Raw genomic sequence first — 22,473 nt, 5'->3', positions numbered from 1 at the left:
CTTTGTGAGTGGGTCTATTGCATGTTTCCACTCCTCTTGTTTGGCACCTTTTACCTTTGACATTTAGGCCAACCCCCCACACACTCTTACCTCAGCGGCTGCTCCATGCAAGGGCCCCCAGTAAAACACACGGTCCCCAGCTACAGGGGATTTCCCCTGGTGTATACACATGTTGTGTACGTGTATATGTGTGTCTGTCTGTCCACTTTCAGGGGACTCCCAGAGTCGCAAACTGAGAACATAGCTGACAGAGAAAGTCTGAATAGCAAATTATCAAAGAAAAATTGGTTCATGTGTCTGCCTATGTGTGTGTGTTTGTGTGTGTGTGTGTGTGTGTGTGTGTGTCTGTCAGAAGGACTCAGGTGCACTTCGTTTCAGTCTAATCCAGGAAGTTTGTCAGCAGGAGAGAAGGCCAGCAGGGAGCTTCGTTCCCCTCTTACCTCCTGCATCTTATGGTTTTTGTGATCAGCACATCCGTGACAGTGTGACATTGAGCCAGCCAGCACAAAACCAGGACCCTGAAACCGAAGCAGCAAAATGGAATTCAGTCATCATTTATTTTATTGTTCACACCTGTACATTTAATACTGTGACACGTCAAAATCTCTTCTGTGAAAAAGGCCTGTTCAGATCCCCACCTTGTATGTTTTTGTAAATCTCTTCAGATGAACACATTTTGATATCATCAGTATTAAAGGGCTCATTTTACATTTCTGAATGGATTAGGACAAACTTTGCATTTGTGTGTGCATGTGCAATTGTATTTGTGTGTGTGTGTGTGTGTGTGTGTTCTGATGGGACCTCTAATTAAGACTCTGGGGGTATCTGATATCTGTCAGCACTGATCGATTGGCCACAAGATTGACAGCTCACTGTGTGTTTGTGTTTGTGTGCGTTCACGTGTAAGTTTGAGTGTATATTCCAGGCGAGAAGCTAAGCTCTCGGCTTCGTGGTCGTGTTTTTTTACTTGCCACTCAGAAATGTCGGCGTTGTAGAAATAGAATGTCCATTTGCACACACAGCACACAAGTGCACACAACCACACTCACGCCACTGCAGAACTCGTGTGAATGGTATGTTTCTGCCTGCTGAATACAAATACAGAGACATCACAATTATAGACAGATTCTAGTCGGACACGAAACACCAACACACACACACTCGGAAAAAATTTCTTTGTCCTTCCTGGTTGTTGTATAAAAGTGTTTTGTGATTCTAGAATTCATGAGGAAGGGACACATTTCTTGGAACTATTTTATGTTCACATCATAGCTCTTAAATGGAGCAAGTTCAACACTGTGCACTCCACACTTATATACTTACTCTGAACTTGACCCCCCCCCCCCAATCACACACACACACACACATAGTCAGAGGAGCGGTTCACAATTCCACTACCACAGTTACTATCAATCACCTGGCTGTCGGAGATACAAAGTAAGTGTGTGTGTGTGTGTGTGTGTGCGTGTTAGTGCTCGTGCTGTTGCGCAGGAGGACGAGTGAGTGATGGCAGTGACAGTATAGATGGCATGTGCTGGGAAATGTCACCGTGGCGATCGATGGTGTTTAACGAGGCTGGAGGCTGATCTGGACCTCATGCTAACATGAAGCTGTCCTCGCTTCCCTCTTCCTCCCCCTTCTCCCTCTCCTAATCCCCCTCTACTCTCTGTGAGAGCCCACGGGTCCCATGGGGGAGAGGCAAGGCCTTTTACCTGTCAAGAGGCTTTTGTGTCCTACCAGACTGACACACAGATTCAGGATATAATCAGCTACATTTTCTTTTTCGACTAAATAATTCTTGAAATACTTTAATGTTTGGATTCTTTTTGCATTTTGTGCGAAAGTCATATAATTAAACACAAATCAAAACCAAGGACACAGTCGGGCAGAATAATCAGAACTAGTTTATGATTTCAAAGTGCTGAACAGAAAATCCAGTGAACCAGAGAAAGAAAAAAAAAGAAGATCAAACAGGAAACTCAAACCAAAGAGGGACATTGAAAAACAGCAACTTTTGTCTTTTTTGTTTCTCTTCTTCAAAAAACAATGCACAACTCGTACCACAATATTTGAAAAAGCTAAAAACACTTCAAAATATTAGTTTTGTATATATATATATATGTATATATATATATATTTATATCTATATAATTCATTTTTTTCATATTTCAAACTGCCGCCGTGAGTGTGAGTGGGTGGTGGAGGCCTAGGGAGATCTCCGTGGAGCCACCGTCTGAGACACAAACACAGGTCGAGCTGTTTTGACAGGCTATGGCAGCTCTTGACAGCTTATAACACACCATGCATATGATCCTGGCTTCTCTAAGCGTATACACAAAGACAGTATGCAATGTCCTCCACACTCTCACACGGCCTCCACAATAGAAACAAATAGAAAAAGAGCATGACTGCGGAATGTTTCACCCCTGGACATACAGCTATCTGTCGAGCACCCTCCTCTCCCCGACTCACGCCGTCCTCCAGGGGAGCAGGTAGGGTGTGTGTCTGTGCTTCTAGCCCTTCTCAGGGTGTAAGTGCTTCAAGAGCCAATTTCTGTCCATGTTCATTCCTCCGTACTTCTACTCGAGCTATGATTTCAAAATGAGTTAATTAAAAAAAACATACTAGAGCAAGTTCAAGTCTGGGTGACTCAGTGATCAATCGTTAGTGCACAGTATGACCTTTGCTTCTAAAGCCAGGTGTGGACTGTCTCTCTTTCTTTAGTTACTGACAGTACAAGACATTTCTTTCGACTAAAATAATTTAGAGTTTGAAATTAAACCATTACTTCTCCCTTTTGTGGTGAGATAGCACTTAAGAAATTGCACTTGGAATCAAGAGCCCAACTCAACAGCCACTTCCATGTGTTTATGAAAGATCGGTGTCCTGCTTCTCTACGCTTTCGCTGTCTGACTTCTGACATTTCAGCACATTTTCAGCACGAAAACGCCCCTTCCTTCTTTCAGCAGGAGGATGTAGAACACCCAGCGACTTGTGTTTCACTGGGACGTCGAACACAGTGACACCACCCCTTTCCTCTGCACTAAAAATAAATCATCATATTGGATGAGTCAGGCCAAAACACAGATAAACAGTACTCATAAACCTTCTTTCTTTTTTGCTGGATGAGCTGCCACCCAGATGGCGAGAGGACAGTAAAAAGTCATTTTTCTGTTGTCCATCTCCGCCTTGTCATCCACCCCCACGTGAGAAAAACAGGAGGATCAAATAAAAAGTAATCGTTTGAGTAATTGTCTTTTAAACTGGTGAAAAGCCTTTAGTTGGTTGTCCTGTTGAGTGAAAAGCATTTGATTGTCTCTCTGCCCTGCATCAGTCAGAGTGGAGTGAGAGTCTCTCTGAATGTGTGTGTGTGCTCCTTGAGGGGTGGGAAGTGGGGGAGGGGCCTGAACAGAACATGACGTGGGGTTTCTCTCTGTGCGGTTAGCTCGGCCATCAGTAGGGCAGAGTGTCCAGGAACCTGTCAATTAACGGAGGGGGCTGTACCAGGTCCTCCAGCTTCAGGTAGAAGATCCGTTGGAGGCCCTGTGTCCTCTGGGAACGGAGCTCTGCCCTTAAACCCAGAATACGACTCAGAGGGAGAGCCGCCTTGGAGGAGGAGGAAGCAGGGCTGCAACCCAGGTGGTCTCTGAGACAACAGATCATTCTATTCTGCAGCTCCTCAACCCGCTTTGAGTCCTGCAGACCTGGGACTTGCTCTGTGGATGGACAGAAGGAAACATTAGGAAGATAACACATGAAACAGCAAAAATAGCATCCATTAAAAACACACACACACACACACACACACACACATAGAACTGAGCTCATTCAGCTACATCTTCTTTTATATTGAATTCCACCTCATTAGCCGGTATGGCTAATGTTCTTAACTTGTCTCACTCACTACAGATCAATACACAGTCTAACCTAATAAGCCCCCTGTACACTGTGCACACACACACACACACACACACACACACACACACACACACACACACACACACACACACACACACACAGTGTCTCAGAAGAAAATTAGAATTTTGAATAGTTTCTTTTTTTTTTTTAATGCAATTAAAAAAAAAAAATGTCATGCATCTGGATTCATTACAAATCACTGAAATATTGCAAGCCCTTTTATTTTTTTATATTTGCTGATTATTTACAGCTTAAGAAACTCTAAAATCCTATCTCATAAAATTTTAATATTTCCTCAGACCAAGTAAAAAGATTTATAACAGCTGAGTGTTTGTCAAGGCTCAGGAAACCCTTGCAGGTGTTTCAGTTAATTAGACAATTCAAGTGATTTGTTTAATACCCTACTAGTATACTTTTTCATGATATTCTAATATTTAGAGATAGGATATTTGAGTTTTCTTAAGCTGTATAATATAATCATCAATAAATAAAAAATTTGCAATATTTCAAATTTCATTTGTAATTAATTAAGAATGCATGCATTTTTTTTTTTTTTTTTTATGCAAAAAAAAAAGACTTCAATCACAAAATTTTCTAATTTTCTGAGACAGTCCTGTATATATATATATGTGTGTGTGTGAGTGTATATATGAATATGCGAATATATATATATATATATATATATATGTGTGTGTGTGTGTGCATGTATATATGTATATGCGAATATATATATATATATATATGTATAAATATTTGAACCAGCACACAAATTGCACACAAATTGTCCCTGCAATTTAAGACATTGACAGAAGCAAAAGTGTTCAACAATTAGCTGATTATTCGGCCCTGTGAGCAGCCAAATTAAATTAGAAACACGCACACACACACGCACGCACACACACTGCTGCCCGTAGCAACTCCTGTGGCACCCGTACCCGGCTTAATGTGACTCTAACTCATTCTGCAGAGAACAGGGTGTCCAGCCCCCACACACAAACACACACACACAACAAGTCTGCAGGGAGGCTGTCACTAAGACCAGTCTCACTTTGAGCCATCCATTATCTGAAGCTTGTTTATTGTTTGTTGATGTGACTCCTTTGTTTGTTCTGTGTTTGCTGCCACAGAGTCACTCCAACTCTCCTTTCACGGCAGCTTTCAGACCTCTCGCTTCCCTCTCTTTCCCTATCCCTTCTTTCTCTATGCACGCAGGCTCCCGGGGAGGGATCGATGACTGCCTTTCTGCAGGGGCCACTCTGAAGCGGTCGATCGCCTGGTGGCTCTGGCGGCTCTGTCGTGGTAGTGCTCTGTGTGCTTTACCGAGGTGGCAGAGAGCCACTGAGAACGGCGCAGACGCCATTCCAGAGCTGCGCTCCACGGTGGGCTGGTCGATCAGGCACAGAGTTAAGTGCTCCCCCAGAGAGTGAGGATGGGGTTGGAGGGCTTAGACAGAGGAAGAGAAGGTGGAGGAAGAGGAGGAGGCGGCGGGGCAGGGTGAGGTAAGGAAGACGAGTGTAGGGGGGAGTGGGGTTTTACCCATTACCCACACTTATATGGTGTCTGACTCTGACGTGAACGTGTACAAAATGAAATGTGAACACTTAATTGCACAGGCCTCCTCTGTCACCTTTGGCTACATTTGTAATTGACTATTTTTAATGTACTTCACTGATCACAAAACGTTCGCGCCCGAGACGTGTGGTTGCAGACAGAGCTTTGACTATCCCTCCGTTTCTCACATGCACACTGATTAGAGGGCCAGGTGGGAGGCAGGTGCAGCAGGTGCTCCAGGATATCGGGTTCTTGTTTCAGGCAGAGATGTGTGAGAACAAGCATACACGTGTGTGTCTTTGAGCGTATGTGTGACGTTAGTGGATGGATCCACCTGATCACTGTCACATTAAACCACACACAGGCGAAGCTCTGGATAAAGAAGACAAGATGTCTGTGGATTTGTCTCCATATATTTACGCCCGAGCAGCTTGTATGAATGACATTGTTTGTTTGTGGATAATGGAGATGTGCAGCTGACTTGGAAAACAACGTGTGTTTTTTGTCAACCTCATTTATACTCTATCTTTTTTTCCCTCTTACTTTTCTCCTGATGGCGATTTTGAGATTTAAAAGTCACCGGCTTGTGTTTTTACCTGTGAGCAGTACGAGGGAAGCCAGGCAGGCGAAGGCGGAGGCGTCCAGGTTTAGGCTCTGGAGGTGGGTGGAGAAGTCCCGGATGGAGTCCAGCCACTCTCCGAACCCACGAAGGCACTGAAACCTGTGCAGCACCAAGCCATTACAGAACACCAGCTTATCCTCCGACAGCATTGACCTGAGACACAGAGAAAAAAGGAGATGAAGAGATTAGGTTAGATCTCTCGTCCAATGAAACACTGCATTTTCCCTCATGTATTGTAAATATGGCTTGAGATACTGTGGCAAGGAAACAATTACAATAAAAACAATGAGAAAACCTGGCAGTATGCACACTCACGCACAAATGGGACACACATCAAACACAGGCATGCAGCTGATTAAGGTTGTGTTTTCCAAATTATAGCATTTTAATACATTCCTGCGTTTCCTTCTGGCAGGGCAGGGTGAGGGGGTTAGGGCAGAGTGCTGCTCTCTGTGTGTGTGTGTGTGTGTGTGTGTGTGTATTTGCAGATAGGTAAACTGCTTTGGCTTTAATGTGCACGGGCTGTGCAGTGGAAACACAAAGCCTTAATGAGGAAATGAAAAGGCTTCTCAGACGCATTTAGACATCAGTTACTCACGACACACAACATCCCAATCCTTTACCATCGAGCAGAGAGGGAAAGAGAACCAGCCGTGAATGAGGGAGGGCTAGGACTCGTCTTTATTAGTGCCTAAATGAAGAGCGCGTCTGTCTTCAGAGAGCTAGAGAAGTGTTTTGTTGGAACATCTCAAGAAAGGGCAAAAAGTGTGTGCTTGGAAAACAGTTGATAGATGAGAGAAGAGAAGACTGAGAGACACAATGGATGGGTGGGGGGGGGGGGCTCAAATCGCATCACCAACATTGGTGGAGCAGTTATAAGAAGCGGACCAAATACCATTTATGTCTAATTATCCTCATTGTAATTTATAAGAGGGACTCCGCCCACCGTCAGCAGAACACAAGCACACAAATGCTCTCGAACATCTCAGGTTCTGTCAATCATGAAGTCAAAAATACCGATCCCCTCCTACACACACAAAAAGATCACAGCTAGCCTTCAGGTCAAAATGGTCACCGATGACCTGGAGAGAGGGGAAACAACTAGGACATGTGGAGCAGTTGAATAAGAGCAGGGATGGATGCAACTTTGGAGGGAGAGAGTGGAGAATGTGGAGATGCTCATCAAGTTTCTTGACCTATGATAACGTGTTTATCCTCCATAATTCATGTACACATATTTGTTTTCATATATTTCTTTACAAATTCCCCTCAAATGTAGCATAACACCATGTGCTTATTTGGGATTTAAAAAGAAGGTTTTGTGTTTGTAAACAATTATTTTTGACACGATGCATTTAGAATGATACATTGAGAAATACATGTCGGCAAATGAATCTAAAACTGAAGAAAACAAATCCCCCTCTGGTACACTGAGATACTACCAAGAATTACAGAATTAAATGTGACCCATGTCTGATGGTAGCACATGAGCAAAACTCAGCAGACAGGCAGGCAACAAGCAGCCAGGCAGACGCACACACACACACACACACACACACACACACACACACACACACACACACACACACACACACACACACACACACACACACACACACACACACACACACACACACACACACAGCTGGATGTCTGCCACACATTCCACTCACTCCTGACTACACGGTCACCACGGTAATCAACCAATAACCACAGAAACTGTTTGGTAACGGGGTGCTTACGGCAATGCCGACCCAGAAAACCGGAGCAAATTTGCTCTACACACACTGAGCACACACACACACACACACAAGCATAGAGACATATTTTGCGCAGGGGTCTGAGTTCAGCACAGGGTCAATGTAAGGCTGCGTCAACAATGAGATGGGAGCGTGGACCTGCACTCTCAGAAGACAGATAAAGTAAGACAGTGTGTTCTCCTCTGTGCCGTGGGAGTTTGGCCGATGAGAAGATGAGCACTGTGTGTGAGCATGTGTGTGTGTTTGACAGAGGCCCCTATGAGTCCACCATTTAGCATGAGTCAGAGTCCCCGCCTGATCCCCCTCCTGCTGGGACTGTGATGCCACCACCCATCCTCTACCCACCCTGCACCTGGAGGAGGAGAGAATGTGGGGATTCTGCATCATCAGTGTGCGTGAGTGTGTGTGAGTAAGTGTGCTTGAGTTTGTGACTGTGTTGGTTTTCGGCACTACACGACCGCACAGACAAAGGGATGAGCTTGTAGCCCAACCCCCGTCCTCCCCATAAATTTAACCAGCCACATGCCTTACGAGAACAGAGCAGTAACCCGGGGTAATTCTGAGCCAAAGATGGGCAAGGGCAGTCATAATGGCACCACAGGTATCCACGAGCCAGGCACACACACACACACACACACACACACACACACACACACTGGACGAATGAAGTAAATCAAGTCGATTCCCCTTTTTTTTTTATTTCAGTCAGATAAATTGAATATGTATTTCCTCCCATAAAAGCCCTTTTCATTTTCTCAGCTGACTAGCTAGAGATGGAATTGATTCTATCAATTCACAGTTCACAATGTTAGCAGTTTTCAGTTTTAGGCCGCAGAACACACACAGAGCTCTCTGTGCGTCAGATATCAGACGAGCGGAGCGGAACTCTGTGGGAGTAGCTGCTGTCATAGCTACAGACTCCATTCATAATTTGGTTCAAATGGCGATTACTCAGCTCCACTCCTCCTACTCTGGATATGCACAGCAGCAGCACACAGCTGTGTCAGTTACACCCTGGTCTGTAATGGTACAGGATATGCCTGATATAGCTGCCTGTGAATCCTGGGCCAAGTAAAGTTTTTCATAAAGTCGTAGGTGTGTGTTTCAAACCGTGTCGAAGAAGTTTTCGATGCACACATATGGATGGAGACGTACATGTATGTGAAGTGAAAATAAATGAACTAAAAGTGTCATTCATCAGCGTTTTGTTCTGGCACCATCTCCCCTTTCTTACCTGTGAGCCAATCGCAGGACAAACAGCTCCAGGAAGGCAGAGTCAATGAGCAGGCTCTGATCGTCACGCTGGAGCTCGGAGAACCCGGGCAGCCGTTCAGCCCAGCACTGCGTGGTCTCCATCGAGATGGTGAGCAGCCTGTAGAAGAGCTGGATGTGCTCGGCCTCTGAGGAGGAGGAAGGAGGGTCGGCAGCACTGAACTGGGAGAGGGAGAGAGAGAGAGAGAGAGAGGGAGAGAATGAGAGAGAGATACATAACTGAATAAACTCCTCAACAAGCCATATTTATCACTTAACACATTTTCTTTGACTAAAATGATATAAAAGGGGCGTGGGGGTACCTGGCTGTAGTCAAGGTCACGGGGCGTGCAGTGAGAATAAGCCCTCAGCAGAGCGGAGAGCAAGCTGAGGGGTGGAGAAGGAGGAGAAGCTTCTGTCTGCAGGGGGCTCTTTGGTTTGGAAGGCAGGCGGCCTCTGCGACCCTTCAGGCTATCAGTACGAACCACTGTGAACAAGATATGGAGAGAATACGACACGCAATAATGAAGAGGTTGTTCCGTTGAATCTGGTCATATTCAAGCAGCATGCACAACAACAACTCCTATTCTCCACCTGATAGACTTGTCACCAATACGTTGATAGCGGTATAATTATGACTGAAGCTTTTATCACAGTAGCTCTCCGACCTTCCCACAATCCCTACACAGGAGGCCACTAGCCAGCAGATGGCAGTGGAGCTGTTCTGCGGGCTGCACACGTGTTAACGGGATAGAGAGGTGTGTGTGGGTTTGTTTGCATTCATGAGAGTGAGTGAGTGTGTGTCTGTGTGTGTGTGTGTGTGTGCGTGTGTGTGTGTGAGACAGGTGATAAATGAGTGCAGTATACAGGACAATATAGCGATACAGCTGTCACATGTGATGGCACACTTGTAGAGAAAGTGATCATTTCAGAGCACCTTTGTGCCTCTCTCAAAGCTGGATTGAAGAGTTAAAAAAGTTATGGACACTAATTAGTATAATGTGTATTCTACTTTGTCCCTTGACCAGAAACAGGAAAAGTTACTGTTATTATGAAAGTATGTGATGTCATTACACCTTGATAGCAGAAACAGACGTCTGGACTGGAGGTCAGATGTGTGTTATATGGTGTGTGTGCTCGTGTGTTCAGACAGTGGGTCTCAGGTGTGTGGTCACTTTGTTTCTCTCACCTTCCTTCACCATGCCGACACTCAGACACTTCTGAAAGCGGCAGTATTGGCAGCGGTTGCGTCTCCTCTTGTCCACAGGACAGTTCTTACTGGCCAGACACACATATTTGGCGTTTTTCTGCACGGTGCGCTGGAGAGAAACAGACATTCCGATAATCAGCCTCCAAACACAATCAGCCACCGACTATTTGATTTGTTTAATTCAATTTCATTGTGTTCTTCTTCCCGTCAAAGAATGAAAGCAGAAACTCGCAGGTCAGATTTTAATTACGCTCTGAAAGGCGGCGTTGACATCAGTATAATTAGATAAAATTAATTTCCCAACAAGCCTCGCCTGCAGGAGGGACAATTTTATTAGCGCTGGAGCTGACAATGGGGACCGAGCGCGTGGCGTGCCGAGGCGGGTCCCGCGAGACTGGAGGACCACGCGGCCGTAAGAGCCGCATGATCAGATTGTTTGTGAAGCTCGTGGGTCAGCTCATGGCACCTCCGGGGCCTCGCGCATCGCGCCTCTCTCAATGAGCCCCGCGGGAGCTGTTTTCTCCTCGGCTGACTCGCGCGATTATTACTGACCTTATTAAAATGAAATCAGAAACGGGCCACGTGGGGGCCGGGTGAGCTCCCTGCATGGATGAAAGACCATTTTAACAGAGTAGCCTATAGTAAACGCGTGTCCGCTCGGTGCGCGTGCGCACCGATTGGCCAATCCTGTGCGTTTTGGAAGGGAGTTTAAGACAAAGGCAACTGCTCTCAGTTCGAATAAGTGCTCTCATAACTCAATGAAAACGTCCCTGTGCAGAATTAGAGGCGTTTTCACAATTAGCCTATAATGCCGTGTGCAGGGGAAGTGCGCGGTTTGGTCATTTTTCTTAATAATCACAGATACTCTCGGTGCTCGTGTCACGGTGAGGCCTCCCGGGGCATGCTGCCAATCTTTAGACGTTTATGGATTAAAACTCTCGGTAGGCAAGCTTTTAACTGAGGTGCAAATCTGTTTCAACGATAGGATTACACTATAATTACTATCATTTGTGACGTTTGAACGTTGTCATGCTGGGACGTCAGTAGTCCCCTCACAAGACACCGGCAGGACAAACTCAAACTAAACACACGGAACACGGAAAGTGTCGCAGCTTCTCCTCCTCTTTAACGCCTCTAAAACACATCAAAACAAATAAATCCAATTAGGAACCCCTCGCGCCACACATGCCCGCGCCCCCGGGAGACCAATAACACACCAATTATTCCATATGCTGCGGCGCGAGTGCGGAACTGGCGCGTAATGGGCGCCAGCGCCGAATGAGAGCCGTTGCCATGGCACCGCAGATCTCTCTGAATGAATCCCTCTTATCCCTTCAATGGCCAGTGACCCGTGCGCGCGGCGATAAGTTAGTTATGGTCATTAATGTGTTTGAGGGGACATAGTATCCGTTTAGTATAGGAGGCCGAACTAAACATAACGCGGCATTACATTTATTTACACCTTCACGACATCGTCACATCTTTCGTGTCATGTTGTCCACCGGAAAAATCAAAGTAACATAAGTAAACTGAGTTTACCTGATGGGTGATTGAGAGGTAAGTTCTTTTTAGAGATTTCAGGGCCTAATTAATATTAAAACTGGTTCCAATAAAAGCCTGAGTTTTAAATGATCAACTAAGGTTCTGATAAATTAAGCTGCATGAGCCGGCCTGTCAACTGTCTCTCTCCACTGCTGTGTGTGTGTGCGTGTGTGTTTATGTGTGTGTGTGTGTGTGTGTGTGTGTGTGTGTGTGTGTGTGTCTCTGTGTGTGTGTGTTTATGTGTGTGGTTAGGGCTCTTGTGACCTTGCCTTCTAATAAGCAGCATGGGGCAAGACTGGCGTCTCAGACCAGAGACACAACATATCAGAGCTAATACACTGTACATATAACTAGTCAGATCAAATTATCTCAATATGGTTTATACATGTGTGTGTTTTTGAGAGCATGGCTTATAATGTTTAATTCAATTGATCTTATCTGTCTGTCTTGTTATTCTGAATTTCAATTTAATGACAACAAAAGATCAATTTAAAATGTGCTTGGCATCAGAAACTGACATTTGAGATTGACAGTTTGTTTGTGTGGGCAAGGACTTTAAACTGGACAAAGATCCAGTTTAATGTTGGCGAGTTGAGGAATTAGTTTTATGCACTGAAAGCACACTCACACACGCTTACAGAAGCTCACATGCTGTGGGAGCTATGAGGCATGGATGGAGGCATGCAGAAGCAGATTTGACATGTAATGTGCTAATAGCCGAGCTTAAATTAAAAGCCTTTAGGGACTTTGTTCCCCCTTCTCCTCCCTCTGTCTCCTCTATCCCCTCCAATCCGTGGCTTCTTAATCAGAGGTAATCTCTCTTGTTCCGTCTGTAGAGGAAGTGAAAGGGTAGTTTGTAGTTAAAGAATCATAAGTGAGATGATTTATGTAATAAACTTAACTTTTAAATCCTGATTCAGTGCAAAGCATTTCTCCTAGATATGGCTCCCATGTTTGTGACTTGCATGCTGTGCAAGCAGCAAATAAGAACTTATGCGATTGTGTTTTAAGCACAATGAGAGTAGGAGGTGCAGAACACAAGTTACTTTTAATAGTATTTTTTTGTCCATAATGTTTGGATAAACCAACATCTGTGATCTAGTTTTTAATTTAAAAAATAATTATATATATATATATATTCTGAATAGGTTTCCTTAATTAATGGGAACTAGTGAATAGACTTCATTATTCTGCAAACAATAATAAATACAGGAAAAATAAAATATTTGTTTAAGAGCTCAAATTAATTCACAGTGAAAATGTGCCTCAAATTGCACTAATGACATAACAACAAATTACAGGAAGCCTCTGCTATGGTTTAATGTGTAATAACCATTCAGGGATAATGAAATGTAATCAGGAAAATATTTTTAGGGGACAATAAAACCATCAGGATAATGGAGGCAATGTGCCTGATAATATGAATATGAAAAAGAGCAGGTGTTTGAAAATGTCAGTTTCTGCTGCTGCAGCCTGGATTCAGGGTAAAACAAACTGAAAAATATGCACACGATAGTGAATGGATGTGTTGCTGTGTGGATATGATGTGTGTGCATGGTTGGTTGCATCTACATGTGTGTGTAGGAAACATAGTGGGGTTTGACAGGGTGCTGAGCGCAGCAGCAAGCAGATAGCCCGCGGCCTGCTGCCACCAGACGCTGCTTTCATTAATTACTAACTAAAAACTAATTGTGAAACTAATTGAAAAGAAGGATAATTCATTTCCACCTACCAGAGGCATTATTCAATTACCTCTGTGTGACCCCTCCTTCTTGCTGCCTCCTGTCTCATGCAGCCAATACGATGCTTAACAAGTGTGCCAGAATATGTCATAATTTAAAAGACAATGCAAATTACTTTAATGAATGACTGTGAGTTTGCTGGTATGCGAATGAGGTGTTCACTTGTCAGAGAAGAAGTTTGTTATTATGTTATGTTGACTAAGAAATGTTGCCTGGTGATGTTTAACTTGAGTTGTGTGTATGGGCATGTGTGCGCTGATTTAGGATGTGAGACAGCAGCTGAGAAGTGTTTTATTTTAATCTTTTGATGGATCTCAAACTGACTCATATCATGCTCAGTAATATGTCGGGGAAATATGGTCAATGGAAGAAAACGTAAATTTAAAGGAGGATTCCTTTGACACATTTCCCCTGTTTGTCTGATTGAGAGTGTTTGTGTTTATATCATCCTGTGTTCTCACCTAACAGAAGCAAACACACACAAACCATGCACACACACACACACAAGTTGCCCACTTGGTTGCTGCGAGAGACGACCCCTGTGGGAGTGTTGTGCTATCGCGATGACTCTAAAGACGATGTAGAGAGCGCAGAGACGAGTGCAGAGCGGGAACGAGGCAGCTGCAAGTAACACGTTGAAAATCAAACACGTCAGTCAGTTTGCAGCGACTCCAAAGTCACTGGGCGATATTTTAAGGTGGACTGTAAGTTGTGAATGTGAGTGTGTGCGTCTGGTTGTGTGGGTACTCGTACTTTAAGCTTTGATGAGGCCTCCTTTTTTGGAGCGACACTCCTAAATGACATATCTGTTTGGTTTTTACCTTGAAGAAGCCCTTGCAGCCCTCACAAGTGCGTACGCCGTAGTGCTGGCAGGCTGCGTTGTCCCCACACACCGCACAGGTGCCCTCTCCTTGGGGGCCGCGCGGGGGAGGCGATGGCAGGCTGTCTCCTAGTAGGGGGCCACAGGGCCCGAGAGCCAGGGAGCGGAAAGCCAGGCTGCTGCCCCCGGACCCGCGGTGGAGCTGGTACATGGGCTGCTCCAGGGGTGGACAGTGAGGATGGGAGACAGATGAGGAGGAGGAGGAGGAAGAGGAGGAGGTGCGAACAAGTCCTCCACCCAGGCTCTCGTAACCGTTGACGCTGCCGCCGCTGTGGGGAGGCGAGTGCTGGTAGAAGTGCGGAAAGCGGGGCGACTTGAGGGGGCACGTCTCCAGGCTGGAGCCCAGAGAGTGGTGGTGCGAAGGAGGGGCCAGGGGGTGCTCCTCCCACAGAAAGGAAGTGCCAGGCTGGGGCGGCAGGGACGGGGTGGTGGGGGTGGAAGGCGGAGACTGTTTAAAGTACATGGTGGAGGAGGACATGGCCTCCAGTGGCGGAGCAGTTGGATAGCTCTCCTCCTCCTTCTTGATGGGCCGGTGTGATGGCATCTGGTAGAGACAGGAGGATTTGGGCTCATAGCTCCCCTCCACAAAGACATTGAAGCTGGGTAGGGAGGTGGTGGCGGCGGCAGAGATCTCTCCACCACCGAGGTCCAGCTTGGTGTAGTCAGGGGTCATGAGGTCAGAGCTGTAGCTGTCGCCCTGGTAACTGAAGGACTGGCCAGAGTAGGCGGAGCCTGGAGGGGCTGGCCCGTACTGAGCCTGCACACAGGGCATGTCTGCCAGGAAGACAGAGGACACATGTAGGTTAGAGCTTTGTGGCAGGTAGACCACATGTAGTCCAAAGGGTTTAAATTGAGAGCATTTTATTGGTGTTAGTAAAGTACAGCTGTACGGCAACACAGAGTCAGTGAGGAAATAACATATTAGTTAACTACTGATTTAAACAGAAAAGCAGGACATCGAGAGGGAGATTGCAGACAGAACCCAATTGGAACAGTCCTTCAGTAAATCTAGACGGCAGACACATGCTGGGCTAAACAGGGTTAACAATTAAACAGTTTATGACTTAAGGTTTCTGTTCAGCTTCATTGGAACAGGCAGTTTGTTCAGCCCTTGAGGTGTCAGAGATTTCACAATGTCATAAAAGTTTTCTGAATGCACCTTTTAAGGATTCTGATAATCTTTCCATTGACTGCCATTTACTCAATTTCCTGTTTTAACGCTTCTTGTACCTCACTGAATAAGTAGAAACATTTGGAGCACACAGACCACAGCAGACACTGCCGATTCTCCCGGTTATAGCTCAGGAAGAGAAGCTGCAGGTCATCAGTGCGCATCTCTCAAAAAAGAAAAAGCAGTAAAAGCAAAGATCCAATCCCTCACAAACCGACATGCTGAATTATCTGCAACAGTTTGTGTTGCACGTGTGTGGGTCGGTGTCCTCTGTTAGTCAGATGGAAAGGCAGATGAGATAACATTAAATTATAATGGAACCCCATGGTCCGGCTGGATGCTTGCTGCACAACCTACACAAAAATACACACACACAAACACACACACACGCACACGCATTTCCTCTAACTGCAACAGACGCCAGTCGGTATGCTTTTTCCGTTTGATTTCATTCCGTCACAGCAGCAGGGCACCACCTCCTCATCTGTTTGTGTGCGTGTGTGTGTGTGTGTGTGTGTGTGTGGACTATGGTATTGTCTTATCAAACCCGTTACGCAATACTCTCCACCTGTGTGTATGTGCATGATGAGTGTGTGCGGGCCAATCAGTCATGAGTGTCAGTGCAGCCAGGGCTTCGTGGTGTTTGCTCGTCGCTCCAGAGGGGAACTGTCAACACAGCGCAGCTCCCATTGACGCCCAGCATGCGCGCGCTCCGCCGTAATCGCCCTCGTTGAACGCGCGTCATGTTTGTAGTGAAATATGGGACACATCAAGTCCCGCTGTTGTTATAGCACTTACAAATACCTCAATCCAAACCGACGTACTCGGACCCATATCTTCCGCTTCTCAATTGTATTGGTCAACTAACGTCTACTATGGCTAATAATAATATATATATATTTGTAAATACAACTTTCAGTTTGCGGTCATACATGCCTAATAGCATACCGTGCACGAATGTCAGTCATGGCGAAAGCAGACCGAGTGACGCGTTCACTTTATCTGCTCGAACACAATTAAATTATTCCTAAGGGGCAGCCTGCGTTTCTGCTGCGGGGTTTCGAAGAACAAAAGCATGACTCAAAGCGTTAATTAAAGAAAAAAGGGACACTCATCGATTTATTTATTTTCTTATAACAAGAAGACAAAAGGTCAAGAGAGAGCTGACCTCTTAGACTTGACCTGGTGGGAACAATTCGAATAACCCTGTAATAAATGTAAAAAAGAATCCCAGCCTAAAACAACAATTTTATTTGGTAATATCAAACTTTAACTGTAAATTATTTTTTCAAAATGAACTATTGAGTATAGCAGACACAGCATGTGCAAACAAATATACACTTTGTTTCAAATGCAAGAAGTTTGTTTAGATGTAGATATGAGTCAAGCTGAAACCCTGCATGCGCTTGACATCATAACACTTTATTTTTCTTCTTCTTCTAGAATCTATAGTGACCAGCTCTTCAACCCACTTGGGCTCTACCTAAAGTACTTTCGCAAAGCATCGGGGAAGGCATTTAACCATGAGCGGACAGTGGTGCACGTTGTGCATGGCTCTCTGTTTTGTGTCAGCAGGACAAGCCTCAGGTCAGTGTTGGGCTTTAATATGTTTGGGTGCATATATTCAATACATATACCCCTGTCAAATGCAATATCTTATCAGCAGCTATATGCACACTCAGTGTTAAGTGTTCAGTTTATATGCCAAAAGAACAGATGAATGACAAAAAGAGAGGCTCAGAAATTTTGTAAAACAAATAAAGGCCTATTCAAACTGTATTGACTGTGATGTTTGTCTATGTGTGTGTCAGGTGAGGAAAGATGCTTTTGATGACTTGTTTTTTCACACTCACACACAAACACCAACACACACACCAACACACACCCACACACACATGCTTTCATTAGTGATAATGTTCAAGATGTCAACATGAACCTGCATGTGCTCCTTCTGCCCATAACAGGAGCCCTTATGAAAAGAACCTGTAAAACCACTAGTGTGTCTGCAAACAGCTCATCCTCTTTGGTGCTTTAGTCGTGAGCCTTCACTAAGTAACACACACACACACACACACACACACACACATACACATACACACACACACACACACACACACACGCACACGCTCACGCTCAAGTGTTCACCCTCTCATCATAATCACCAATACAAATATATATGTGAAGCATCCTTATTTTCATGCAACTGAAGATAACTTGTGGGAAGCCTTCTACACTCCAACACCACCTTAGATCGTCTTCATTAGCCTAAAGCAGGTGTGTGCGTGTGCGCAGGCACAAGCAAGAGAACAGACAACCCAAGCAGAATCAGACACAGGTGTGCAGCATTGAGGCGAAGGGAAACAGTCTCTAACCTCGAGGTGTGCATTTCAACTGGACAAACTGCAGCTGTTCCAATAACTGAGAGCGCTTGTTCATTGTCAGAATGCCATAGATCTAACAAATAAAAACATGAAGTTGAAGACATAAATACAAAGTCACAGTATTTATTTTATCAGTGAATTATGAGATCAATTGGTTGATCTCAATTCAGTGGCCTTACACAAACAAGTGATTTTCATAAATATGTATAGGCCCCCACAAAAGAACACTTGTACCACCACTGACTATATGATAAATATCATGTTATTTTTTCATTATCATATTTTCAATTTAGCCAGTACATAAATTATATTATGTGGAGATTGAATCATAATTTGACCAGGATAAACATGATATAGCCTAAATAAAAAAATGTATGCAACTGAATTAGTACACAAATATATTTAAAGGATCAACGTCTTTGACCAAGGTGATTCTCCCCCAGATTAAGGTGTGAATGGTCTCGATTATTTAAATGTAGGTTGAGTCTGCAATCGCCAGCCGACACACACAATCACTCACACACACAAGGGCACACGAACGGACAACGAACAGATCAAAGGCATGTTCATATTTTGCTATTATAAAAAAAAAATCGATACAAAAGTTAAAATGCAACCTATTATACACGTCCCCTCTGATTCAACCTCTAAGTGTACAATATAGTTTCGGACTCTTTTTTTTCGTACAATATTACACCAAACATTACCAAACACCTATAGGTGCACAAAAACAGACCCACACCAGTCTTATTTACTCATCAATTGAGGAAAGAGATTATTTGAAGAAAGAAAGAAAGAGAGAAAAAGATCGCATGAAATTGAAAAAGAAGGGATGGGGTCTTACCTGGTGAAAGAGCTTCGCGCTGAATGGTGCTGAGTGTCCGGGGTTGGGGGCTGGCGTGGCTGCGGCCGGGACAGGGCTTCTGGAGCGGGGAGGACTCGGCGGGCGTCGCAAAGAAAGTGTCCGATCGCCGGTACTCCGAGCTCGGCTGGGCACACTCTTCCGAACCTGTGTCTGGAGGAGAGACGTCTGGGTTACCCACAGTGATGTTGCGACACGCTGAATAAAAAGGTAAGGACCATCATCTCACTGTGTGATCATCGCAAAGCAGCAATATAAAATGATATCACACTTGGAGTTCAGAATATGGCTCATCTGTGTTTACTATTTTTTATATAATCAGGCTTACTTCCCAAACTTCATTTAGCACATTGCTCCAAAGAGGTCGGACTTTATAACATTCGTGCCACCCTAAAACATTTCAAACCCAGAGAAAGAGTGCTCCACTTGTTAAATAATAAGCCACAACTCGATTGTTCGCTCAAATAGAGGAACACTACTTTCGAAAAATATAATCCAACAAATAAAGTGAGGAAATCGGAGGAAAAGGAGCAGAAAGATGAAAAAGCATCCACACTTCTGTGCGCACAACATGAGCATGATGCCAATTGCCTGACTGGTAAATCCTTGCAATAATCACTGACAATCCACTGGAAGGCAAAGTAAAAGGAAGATGTGCACATAAAAATGAAACGTTGGCATTAAATATGACACTGAATCTGTGCTATAAAGAGAATATTATGAACCACTTTTAGCTCATTTCAAGACGTACACGTTTCATTATAACAATACGCGGTGCTCTATTATTATAATAACTCAATCAGGTTAAAACTGTCCACATCATCACATACAGACCTACAAAAGTGACAACTTGTATAAAAGATGTCTATGCCAGTGTCTCCAAGCCATCGGGTTTCTTGTCTCTGATCAGCACCGTATTCGCCTGCTCAGGTTCATTCAGATGCAGAGTGAAATCTAGAACTGTAAGTCGGACCTGAAAGCGAACCAGTGGACTTGAGCCCGCCGTGCGCCTCCAACTCGCTCACTGCAGTGATCCGGCGGCACCGTGACCGCCGGATTTCAAGGCACAGAGCGCCCCCTTTCTGTCACACACTCCTATAAATACACGCTCTCTGTGCGAGACGCACAGACCCTCAGGGGTATACGGTCCTTGTGAGAGACTGCTCGGTCTCCGGGTAGGCTTCTCAACCGACTCTCGGGGCAACAGCCACCTGCAGCCGGCTGTCATCTCTTATCTGTGTGTCAACAAATCAAACTCCCCCGCTTGGTGGTGGATAACTTTTCTCCAAACTAGTATAGAGCAAGTCTGAGAGAAAACGTGTATTCTTCAGAGTCGTCAAATGTGTTTAAAGAAAGAAACAAGACAAACCAGAGTAAACAAACAAGTCAGGATGTTTAACACATTTTATTCTGGTCGATTTGGAACACACTCAATTTGATGTGGAACTATTAGAGGGCGGAAAAACAAACGTTACACCAATGAAGCTTGTTTGTTTCAGAAAGTCAACATCGCCTCATTCTTTGAGAAGCTTCTGAAGTTGAGAGCGCAAGTGCGCGTAAACGAGCCGGTGTGGAGAGAGAGTGGAATAAAAATGTTCACTTAACTAAAAAAGGAGAACAAATTAAACAAATTCTGCAAAGTGAGACATTCGCTCAGTTTTTTTTATTACTTCTAAATGAGCAAACCCCTTTCGCTTTCTTCTCAGACCGAGCCGGTCGGTGGCTCACCGGTAACCAAGAGAACCGCACAAGAGCTGCAAAGCACGCGCCCCGGAGCGCCGGTAGCCCCCGGTAGCCCCTTGCACCAATAACCCCGGACAGCGCGAGACTTCCAGCAAACAGACAGAGAAAAGAGAGGACATAAAGGAGAGACCAGAGAAATATGTGAGTACTGTAAATCAGTCCTGAGGGGGAGACTGTCAGAAGTCCCCTCGTACGCGGTTGCGTGCGTGTGTAAACCTGAGTGTGTGAAAGAAATAAAGAAAGAAAGAAAGATAAAAACAGAAACCACCTTAATTCAGCAGTGGTATAGTTTCACACATTATCTAGCACTAAGCTTTACTTGTGCCATAATACAGTGTCTGTGTTGCCATCAGATGTTTCTGGGAAATATTTCACAGATGGCTTCAGAAATTGGATGTGGCTTTATGGTAAACAGCCACTGGTATGTTCTGTTCAATGGGAGGAGAAGCCGTGTCTTCAGAGACAGTCGACAGTGAGACAGCTGACATCTCACACAAGACTGTTGTGTGCAGCTTTTATCCGAAAAGCAAACCAGGGTGGAGAATCAAAACGCTGTATCGTACTCATGGCCGATCAGTGACATTGTATACACACACACACACACACACACACACACACACACACACACACACACACACACACACACACACACACACACACACACACACACACACACACACACACACACACACCCGTATCCCACAACACGCTGCGCGAACTCATAAACAGCACAACCCCTCCGAAAATCCAACATGGTGAGGCAAACAAAAAAAATAAAACCCACACATGGCATTCAATCAGAGAGCGTTACCTCTCCTCTCTCTCAGCTTCTGATTGTAGCCTATAGATTCTCCACTCAGACCATTAGTGCGTCTGACTCCACTATTCTCTGCAAAAGAGAGGCATCCCATTTCCATGACAACCAGAAAGGATATACCTTCTCATCGTAAATTAAATTAAAATTCAGCGTCATTGTTTTACTTGGAGACACCACACAGGACATACAGCGTATTTGAGTTTGACATATCAACAGGTTAGAGGCACCACGTTGGACAGACCTGACACCGATTATTATAAAAGAGTACATATTCAGAATGTCTTATATTATTTAATGTTGCCAAATATGAACATGCGTACATCTGAGAGTTAATATGTTTTGGTTCTGTCTAAGTTATACGGTAGAACATCAGAGACTCATTCATTCACAATTTACTCACTTGTTTGCTGAAGCGGTTCCGTCTTTACATGTGGCAATAACCTCGCTTGAAGTATCCCATTTCCATCCAGAATAATCACCAAGAGTCGAAGTAATAGAGAGAAAAGATATATAAAAAGGTCGGGCTGTTATTTCAGAGGACCAGGATACATCGGCGGCAAAAAAAGTTTCGTCTTCTCACTTAAAGTAGAAAAAACATCAAATGAAAAACTCCCGGATATAAGGAGTGGGTCTTCGTCCGCTCCCGCGAGTGTGTCGGTGCTGATGGGTGCTTTACAAAGTGTGGAGTTGTAACGCGGGTTTGTTTATGTGCGTCGTCTGAGGGGAGAAAGTCAAATAGTGCATTTATGTGGGCTCTGCCTCCTCATAGAGCGGCTGGTATGCGCTACGTCAATGTGACGCCATGGGAGAGGTGACGTCACTCATTCTCTCTCGCTCTCTTTCGCTCTCCCCTTCAGTACCAGACACATAAGCCCGGCTTTGACTGCCAGAGAGAGAGAGAGAGAGAGAGAGAGAGAGAGAGAGAGAGAGAGAGAGAGAGGCGGTTGGTTTGATGGTTGCAGAGGATAAAGCCGGGAGGGATCCGGCGGGCAAACTTGCGCTATTACTCGTATTCTCTACATC

At 44.7% G+C, this 22,473-nt stretch overlaps 1 protein-coding gene across 2 annotated transcripts; it reads right to left on the bottom strand.

Annotated features, from left to right (window-relative positions):
• Nucleotides 1-1,884: 1,884 nt before the first annotated feature.
• Nucleotides 1,885-21,961, bottom strand: nr4a3 (nuclear receptor subfamily 4, group A, member 3). 2 transcript variants are annotated; one of them, XM_056444053.1, is made up of 8 exons: nucleotides 21,851-21,961; nucleotides 18,873-19,043; nucleotides 14,418-15,250; nucleotides 10,292-10,421; nucleotides 9,426-9,589; nucleotides 9,086-9,285; nucleotides 6,066-6,244; nucleotides 1,885-3,716 (listed from the first exon to the last, which is right to left on the bottom strand). In XM_056444053.1, the coding sequence occupies exons 3-8, from the start codon at nucleotides 15,246-15,248 to the stop codon at nucleotides 3,454-3,456; spliced, it is 1,767 nt and encodes a 588-aa protein (XP_056300028.1). In that variant the 5' UTR covers nucleotides 15,249-15,250; nucleotides 18,873-19,043; nucleotides 21,851-21,961; the 3' UTR covers nucleotides 1,885-3,453. The 2 variants fall into 2 exon arrangements, with proteins under 2 accessions (XP_056300028.1, XP_056300027.1); XM_056444052.1 differs by lacking the exon at nucleotides 21,851-21,961 and adding an exon at nucleotides 18,020-18,101 and having other exon boundaries at nucleotides 18,873-18,933.
• Between the last annotated feature and the right edge of the window lie 512 nt (nucleotides 21,962-22,473).

Source organism: Pseudoliparis swirei, chromosome 22 (assembly GCF_029220125.1).
Source record: "Pseudoliparis swirei isolate HS2019 ecotype Mariana Trench chromosome 22, NWPU_hadal_v1, whole genome shotgun sequence".
In the NCBI taxonomy this organism is placed as follows: domain Eukaryota; kingdom Metazoa; phylum Chordata; class Actinopteri; order Perciformes; family Liparidae; genus Pseudoliparis; species Pseudoliparis swirei.
Note: the sequence above shows the minus strand (reverse complement) of the source record. Positions and strands in the feature narration are given on the sequence as shown.